Source organism: Juglans regia, chromosome 9, assembly GCF_001411555.2.
Source record: "Juglans regia cultivar Chandler chromosome 9, Walnut 2.0, whole genome shotgun sequence".
In the NCBI taxonomy this organism is placed as follows: domain Eukaryota; kingdom Viridiplantae; phylum Streptophyta; class Magnoliopsida; order Fagales; family Juglandaceae; genus Juglans; species Juglans regia.
The window spans coordinates 15715980-15725353 of record NC_049909.1 but is presented as its reverse complement, the minus strand read 5'-3'; the positions used below and the strand labels follow the sequence as shown (position 1 = coordinate 15725353).

At 36.5% G+C, this 9374-nt stretch overlaps 1 protein-coding gene across 1 annotated transcript; it reads right to left on the bottom strand.

Annotated features, from left to right (window-relative positions):
- Window positions 1-851: 851 nt before the first annotated feature.
- On the bottom strand, window positions 852-9019 carry LOC108980307 (protein ACCELERATED CELL DEATH 6-like). Its single transcript, XM_035693854.1, has 4 exons — window positions 9003-9019; window positions 7784-8454; window positions 1938-2230; window positions 852-1439 (listed from the first exon to the last, which is right to left on the bottom strand). Exons 2-4 carry the CDS (start codon window positions 8409-8411, stop codon window positions 852-854), a joined length of 1509 nt encoding a protein of 502 aa, XP_035549747.1. The 5' UTR covers window positions 8412-8454; window positions 9003-9019.
- Window positions 9020-9374: the final 355 nt, after the last annotated feature.

The following is a 9374-nucleotide window of genomic DNA, read 5'->3' as shown; positions in this document are numbered from 1 at the left end:
TATACTAACCCGTTTGAACAAGTCCATGCTTCCCAATACACAACACCACATGGCTCTTGGCACAATACACTTGTTATGCTATTTACTAGCTACTTTGCATTGGATCACCACGCATGCATTGTGTCCTAGACAGAAGTAATATTGTTGCTCTTATGTTGCTTCATTTGCATGACAGTTTTTCGAGTTCCTTTCATACGTTTTAACATTATTATTTGTGCTGAAGATGACAGTTAGAATGCCGATATGGGGTTTAAAAAAAAAACCTAGTCATTGGCGTTCAAGAAAGTTAATTAAGACAGATAAGACTTTTTTATCAATTTAAGGAATTATATAAAAATAGACTCACAAATTGACATGACTTCATATAATACGTTAGATCATTTTACAATTGATAAATATAGTTTTACAATATAACGTAGTACATCAAGTCACGTCAATTTATAAATTTAATTTTATAAGATCTTTTCGTGCCTAAAACATTTTCTTTATAAAAAAGAAGAGGAAGAAATTCCTAGAATTAAAACGAAGACTAGTCATTTCGTTTTGAGTTTTGTACAAAACGATCCATTCACCGAACCCTACGCTGCAGTAAATCGTCTTGGTCAGCTTTTAACGAATAGTGAGTAGTGCAGTTTATACTTCTACAAAACTTAAATAGTCTAGCCTGAATTCTCATGGAAATTTCACTTTTTTTTTAAAAGGTTTGTATAGAACTTATATGCCTTATTATTAAAAGACTATATATTGTGGTCGTCGTCATAATCATTATTTTATTAATGTGGTTTACACAATGATGTTTACCTCTTTAGACTTCAAAATATATAGTCTTTAAAGATGAAATCAAACATATATCACCCCACCTTCCCATACATTCCAAATATCAAAGAGAGGATGAGAAAGAAGCATGAACCAATAATATAAGTGGTGACGGCAAGATCTAAGTAATGCGCTAACACAGCATACGCACCCGTGACAAATGCCAGCACCATTGCTCCCATGGCCATTAAAATAAACCGGAAGGCCAGTCTGAGAAAAGCATAGCGAGTTTCATCAGATCGATAATACTTGATTAACAAAAGTGGCATGAGTAAATGGGTAACAACAGCAGAACTAGATAGCACCAATGATATGGCATCCCTGATAATGAACACTTTAAAAGCAGCATTTCTCCTCAAAACTGCAGAGCCTTCATGATCATGTGGGTCACCTCCAGTACCAACAAAACCACCAGGCATGGTTATCGCTGCTGCAAAGGTCACGGTTGTGATGAGTGAAGCCACTACCAAGTGTGCTTCAGCTGCTTTCTCCAAATACTCTTTCATCCTTGCCTGCGACTTTTTCTCAATGTCCTTAAACTTATCCTCACTGATTTCGTCTACTTCGTCCTTGATGAATATCCGTCTTGAATGAGACCGAGATTTAGTCTCAATCTCCTTCTTCTATCAATTTTTTAGTGGATTGAATAATGTGAGCAATAGTATTTTTCACGTAGTTTATGATAAACAAAGACTTAATCAAAATATAGGAATAATACTACTTGCATTTTTCCTTTATGAAATATATTGTCTCTGAAAGATAAGAAACCAATTAAGTCTGTGCAAAATTGATGAAACAAAGGGTATTTGCTAGCTTTCATGGGGGAGAGGGTCGGGAGTAGAAGGGTCATAGTGAAACCTTAATCATGGGTTGCAAACCCACGACAGGCTTGAATCGATCGCGCTGCATGCTTATTGGGCCATCACCAGGTCGATCTAGTTCTACCCAAAGAAATATCCTATACCTCAATTTTAGGACCAACAAAAAGAAAAGAAAGCATGAGTTGTGCCACTTTTACATTTTCCAAAGAGAAAAAAAAAAAACCCCAATAAACGAGCAAGTAATTAGTGCTCTATTTTGGTGGAATGGGATGAAAGAGAAAAGATCGATTGTGGCGTTACCTTTTTTGTCGATAACTTTTCACTAATTAAAGCGACTTGATAAGCATTGAGGTTCTTTTTGTTGAAGGCCATCTTATCTACTCTGGGGTGATCCATGAGATCCTTCTTCCCGTACTCGAAACAGCGGGAATATTGGTAATGGAGAGGAGTGTTCCCTTCAGCATCCTTCTCGTTCAAAAGATTGCTGAGAGACGAATTTTTAATGATCAATTCCATTGCAGAATCTGGCCAATTGCCCTCCACCGTAAAGTGCAACGCATTCCAGCCTCTGTTGTCAACCAATTCGCAACAATCTGGACACATGTCTATAATGCTTTTCATGATCCCATAATAGCCACGATGAGCTGCGATGTGAAGAGCTGTCCTACCCTATTCGTCTTTCATATATGCTACTTGTGGATCATGTTCCAGCAACAGCTATGTAGACGACCACCGATTTGAGTCTGCAGCCAAGTGCAGTGGAGTCCAACCCTCTCGGTGATCTGCTTTTTTAGTTATAGCTCCTCCAAATCTTTCCAGAATTTCTTTTATCGTTTCTACAAAGAATTTGAATACATGTTAACTACTGTAATGACTTTGTATTGTTGCAAAAAACGATGACTATAAAGTAAAAGTAACAAGAAATAATCAAACAATCAATCAAACCTAACAAATTTACGTGGTCCGGCAATGTGTCTACTATAACGTCCCAATGGAAAGCCTAAACCACATGACCTATACTCTAAAAGGACTAGTCAATAATACAATTAGAGTCCCATTGGAACCTTATAAAGAGCAATAACTTCTTCTTTCCAAGCAATATGGGATCTCATACACTACCTACCATTATCCTTATCATATGGGGTGCCACAATCTCCCCCCTTAAATTCCAAACATCATCGTCAAGCCAATCTGTTGTAGGTGGCACGGCTCAAATCTCAAATTTCTGGTTGTGATAAGCTTTGATACCATTTGTAATACCCTAATGGAAGGCCTAAACCACATGGCCTATACTCCAAAAGGACTAGTCAATGATACAATTAAAGCCCCATTAGAACCTTATAAAGAGCAAGAACTTCTTCCCAAGCAATGTGGGATCTCATATACCACCTACCATTATCCTTATCATAAGGGGTGTCACACCTATCCATAACTGTGTGTGATGCCCCTAACCTTCGCTTGGGCTTGGACGGAGACTTAGAGCATCGAGACATGCAATGCATCCTAGTATGCAAGTAGTAGTATGCAATAATTGCAGCAGAATAAAGGTGACTTATGAAAAATTTTTTATGCTAGAATGAACTAAACATCCCTAATGATTAATTAACTATAAATAGATACTACCTCACTTAAGAGGTCCACAAAGTAAGGCATAAGTTCAAACATAAAGTGGCAGATATAATCTCCTTAATACAGATACTATATCAAAGTGGCAGATATAATCTCCTTCATAGTCAAATCAATTATTTCATCTGCTCTACGGTATATAGAGGCATCGCTATAAATACTAAAATAAAATCTAGCCTCTGCTCAGGATTGGGCTCATCCTCAACCATCTGAAGCCAATGGTTCATCAACCATCTGAAGCCAACGGTTCATCTTGTTCATTGTATGCTAGTCTTGACACAACTTCTATCATTACGAATGAATGGTAGTGGGACTACCATAGTGAGATTCCTTGAAATCTCAGTAAGTTAAATAACCAACTTGCACAGAAATAAGATATGAATGATTAATGATAAACATGAGATGCATGCAGAAAAATACGTATCTAATCCAGATTCTTCAACATCTTTTTTGAATAACTTTCATGCAGATTTTCTTATAGAGAACATGTTCTCACTTCATCTTTTCAAAGACATAACATTTTCTTATTCATTAGAGCCATCATTAACATAACATAATGTATGGTATCATTACAGCTCCCCTATATGCACTGAGTATCTGCCGGTGATTGTAGAACAACTCATGTTGAAATTACGTTGTCTGCAAACTCATTACCTAATGCATTGGTATCATAACATTTCATCAATAACATAACAGTATCATAACATATCATCATAATATTTGCACCCACCAGCATTAAGTGTCATATACGACTTCGCTTCGGCATTCTTTAAAAAGAATCTATTTGAAACCCATTGACGGTTTTTTATTAATCTAGTGGTTACTACTCCATTTTTACTCACTCCAGAGTGGATAAAGGAGTTCCACTAGAATAATTCTTCGTCCTAGCGTTTGGGGTCGTTACAAAAATTTATTTTCATACAATACATGAAAAAATGTATTTCATGACATTTGCATCTGTAGTAAGTTTCATGAAAAATGACATTTATATGCAATATGCTAAAATGGAGAGAATTTCACATGAAATGTAAGCAAGTAATCAAATGCTCAATGATGAATTAGATGATGATTCATGATCAAAATGATATTTATAATATAAATGTAGTGCTTATACAAGAATTACAAATACATTATCTAAGAGTAAGTTAGAAGCTAACTTACAAACTTTACGGGTGTTTAAGAAATTGGTATGGTTTTAATAAAAGTTATTCTAAGTTAGGAATTTCATAACTAAGGAAGATTTTCATAATCAAAAGGGTTCGAAAAATATTACAAAATTGCCCCTACAATTTCCCAAAAATACTATTTAGGCCCTAAACTTTTAATATTTGTATTTTGGCCCCAAACTTCACCAAATTTGACAAATATTATATTTTCCATATTCTAAATCCATATATGACCTTAGAATTGTAAGAATCAATCTACTATGCCAAATCCACCCAACCCGTGGCATGCAATTTGTGGGCCTTTTGTGGTTTTCAATCCTATAACCTCTTTGGATTCATGAGTGATTAAATTCATCAAGTATCAAAACTTAAATATGATCCTGGGAATATTTTTATAACTTCGATTCAGGTCACACGAGTTTATCCTAACACTTATGCATTGGTTTACACCGAAACATTACAAAACCATCAAACCAAGTGTATGCATGATGTTTCTAGCTTCTCTTTGCCAATGTGAGTTTTAAAGCCTAAATGAATCATGTATTCTAACTCTTATCTTGATAACAAAGCCTTTCGAGATGTTTAACACTCATGATTTAGAAACTTAGCCAAGATTTCTCAAGATAAACTTCAACCAAGTGGAAACTGAAACATGCTTGATGATCAACACAAGATATTGATTTATACCTATCATGACATGCTATTTTCCTCAAATTTAAACCTTCAATAAATATTTCAAGACATTAGTAAAACATATAAGATCATATCAAGACATGTCATGACTAAAATTTCATCCCAAAATAATTTATTTAAGCAAGACTCCAAATCTGAACCGAAATGCATGTCTTCAAGTTAAACCTCATATGACTCAATCAAATCCTCATTCTCATGCCATAATTAAAAGCCTAACATGCCATTCTAACACCCAAAAAAAACATAGGGTAGGATTAATCACCAAAATGAGGCTTTGATGCTCCAAAAATCAACTCAGTCCAAGAATTCACTCTCCACCCACTCGGTTTTGCACTTCTCTCACACTAGGAGTACTTTTCTCACAAGAATACTAAGAGAATGCTTGATGGAGGTGTTTGAGGAAGTAAGACATGAATGAGGGTATTTATAGGACTCAATGGAGGGCTGAGAGGCAAGGAAGGGCATGATTTGGCTGAAGGGTGAGGGTTGTGAGTGGTGGATGTGGGCGGTGGAGTGTTGAGTGCAAAACTTCAGTTGTGTCATCACTTTGGTCAGTTGAATAGTGGCCTAAGGCTTCATAATTATACCATGGTCAAGTGTTAGAAGTTGTCCATAGGTGCAGGGGATTGCATTGGTTCAGAATTTTGAAATAAAACTCGCAAGGAAACAAGCCATGGTCGTCGGTTTTGGTTCCTCCAAAATTGTCCAGTTTTGATTCCTTTTTTGTCCCATTATTCTTGGTCTGATTTGTGGGTATGATAACCTTTATTTGGTAGCTTTTCCAGGTCAGGAAGGGAGGGCTGATTGGCTGCCATGTGATCATGTTTGAGCAGAAAATGAATGAAGGGTTTGGAAGTGCATGGGTTTCAGTCAAATTGATCTTCATCACCATTGCATTTGCCAATCGGTTTTTGCTGCCTTTGGGAGATAATTAAACAAGCATGTACTTGAGTGCTTTGAAGCACTTCCTTGGGACTAAAGGGCAGAGGTGGTGGCATGTGGAGGTGGCTGGCTTTGGTGCAGAAAATCCTTGAAGAAGCAAGGGTACTCGATTGGGACAAAACTTCAATTCCTAGGTGAAATAGTTGTGATTTTGGCTTGGCTTATGAAATTGTTTTTGGCCAGCTCTTAGGTCTAGTTTTAGGTGATATCATGAGGTTTGAATGGTGCAAAAATCTACTTGAAAAATGTGTGGAAGGGGTATTGGTTTTGGTGGCTTGTTGAAGAGTAGCATGGTTTTGCACCTACGTGCTGATTGGTGGGTTTTGGTGGCATACGTGCCTTTACGTCAAGTGACATGGGTTGAGTTAGTTATAACCTCAATGGTTGTCTAAAGTGATGTAAAACAAGTGCAAAAGACAAAAATCTTAGATCTAAAATTATGAAGAAAAGAGCTTGAAAAAAACTATGCAAAGTCATGATATTTGAGTTACTATTCATGGGTGTGATGAATGGTAATCTTAACTCAAGTAAGAAGCCTTACTAGTTACCATGGTTGAAAGGGAACCCTAGGGGCATGTGGGTTGAGCTTGATTAGAATGAAAATCAATGGCATAGTGTATGTGGGTCCCATTTGGAAGAGTGAAATGAAATACAAGGCTTAGGCTTCAAGTGTTGGGTTTTGATTGGGCCATATGAACAAGCCTTTGTTGTGGGCCTAGAAAGTAGACTTATCCATGAGCCTCATGTCCAGATTTATTGGGCCTTTCCTTGGCCTCAATAGTCCACTAGGTTGGGTCCTAACTTTGGATCTTTTCTAAATTGGATCAATAGCCTTGAATCTTACTAAGTTCGGCACAATAGTCTTATGCCTTCTAAGTTGGGCTTAAAGCCTGTGTCTATCCTTAGCCTATCTAATCTTAGTAAACTAGGGCCCTTATTAAACCATTCTTGGGCCTTCTCCAAATCCATCTAGTATTTTAATTAAATACCTAGCCCATCAAGGTTGCAAATCTCTAATATGCCATGTGTCATTCTTCCATTGGCCTCTTGGCACATTTCCTCAAAATTAATAAAGCACTAAAATTCTTCAAAATAATACTACTAAACCAATGGTGTAAGCTTCTCAAGTTCCAAAATTTTCCTTTTCTTAAGTATCACAACCTTTACTTAGGTAGGGTCATAACTTCCAGGGTTAAGGCCTAAAGTGTTTTTAAGTGGGGTACTGTTACACTGTAGAGAATTTTATTATATTGAGGAATCACAAGATATACTTTGGGGCGATTTTTCTTTGTCTGGTTTTCACTCGAGCGCCGAGTTGAGCGAACACTCTGCTTGGGCTTCGCTCGAGCCTAGTACTGTTGAGTGAGACTTGAGCGAACGTTCTGTCTAATCTTTGCTCAAGCTGAAAGTCGAGCAAACGTCTAGCGAACTTTTTGTCTTGGCGCTTTCTTAGTCAACAACAATGCCAAAATTTCTCTGCCCATGCCTCATTGAATATCCACTCAAAACCGTAACGAATCATTAACAAGTTAGATCATCAAGTTTTCATATTAGGAGATAGAATTTAGGGAATTTAGATTCTCTGGGATTCTTCCTCCAACTCTAAGGTTTAGATAGGAAGGGAGATCGAGATAGATATATAATGAACCGATTCTACGATATTTATTAAGTATTTCATGTTGTCCGATAAAATCATTTATACAGCTATAAATGTAATACCTTTGTTATCCCAAAAAACTGCAGCATGCAAAGCCGTTCTACCGTCGGGGCCATCATAAGCAGGTGAATTGCAGGTGTTCAAAATTTCCAACACCAGATTTTTATAGTTTCTCTCTACGGCAATGTAGAGTGGAGTCTCCCCGGCATCATTAACAGAATATGAAAAACCTGGGTCGTCATTGATTAAAAGTTTTACCACTTGAAGGTGATTATAACGTACAGCCTCATGTAAGGCTGTGTCTTTCTCTTTGTTCACCATCCTAAGCATCTTCCTGACTGCATCTGCCCTGCTTCCAAGATCTTGATGGTGTGGATGTTTCGCATGTTCAATAAGAACTTCAACAATATTAGTATGCCCATACCTTGCTGCGACATGTAATGGAGTTTCATCTTTGACATTGACTTGACATAAAAGTGAAGGACACATGTTGAGTATATCTCCCACGAAGTTATTTTCTGTTGATTCTATCCCATTTTTTAGGGTTGTGATGAAAATATGGAGGACTGTGTTTTTGTTTGGTGTTAATAAGGCTTCTAGTGGCCGTTTGAAGCTATCATCTTTGAAAGCCATGATGTTGCCTTTTGCTGCAGCGTCATAGAGAATCGGACCCATGCAAGTGATGATCATGGCCTCTCTGTTTTCCACACAAAAGAGTAGTACTCCTGGAAATCTGAAAAATGAAATTGAATGGAAAATAATATTTACCCCTTTGTACAATAAATCGGTGATCACAGTAAAGATATTTTCCTTCTACAACCCTGGCTAATAGCTAGTAACTTGAAAATGACTTATTTGGAGCATGTGATCACTAAAATGATATTTTTTTTAGTGCCGATAATATGTAAAGAAGTTCGTATTTTTTTAGGGCCGATGACTAGTATCTACCCAGAAATTAATACTTACAATATATAAAAGAAAAGAACAAAAGTGTGCGTGTGTTATATATATATATATATATATATATATATATAGCAAGTACCCTGAGTTAGAACCATATTAATTGATAAGTTATTTAGTGCCGTAAGTTCATGAAAAAAATATCACTTGGTATACTGATTGCAAAACAAATTATGGAGAATACATAGTTTTTTCTTCCAGAACTAAATTGAAACAGAATACTTGATATTTGAAGATGAAAATGGAGTATAAACCAAAACTGTACAGATGGAGATAGTGGAGAAAAGAACAAGAGCGATAGTAAAGCTGGTGGAGTAGTACCTTACAAGCTGCTTAGAGTCGATCGGTATAATATGTGAAGGAAGGCGGCCTTTCACTTGAAGCCAAGATTGGAGAGTGGAGTTGTGACATTTATATGGTAGCAACTAGCAAGCTATCTTAAAGCAAAGGTTTATTTTTTATTGTATTGTAGGAATAAAGTTCTTAGACGTTTTAAATTTGTAATTGGTTAGGTGTGCAAAAAATAGGATTGCATATAGAATTATTTTCTTTTACAAATTATTCTAGAGGGAAAAGTAGGCCGTGATCAGAATAATGTTCTCTCTTGAAGCCAAGATTGGAGATCAGTTGGAGTTGCGATATTTATATGGTAGAAAGTTATCTTAAAGCAAAGGTAGGTTTAGTTTTTATTAT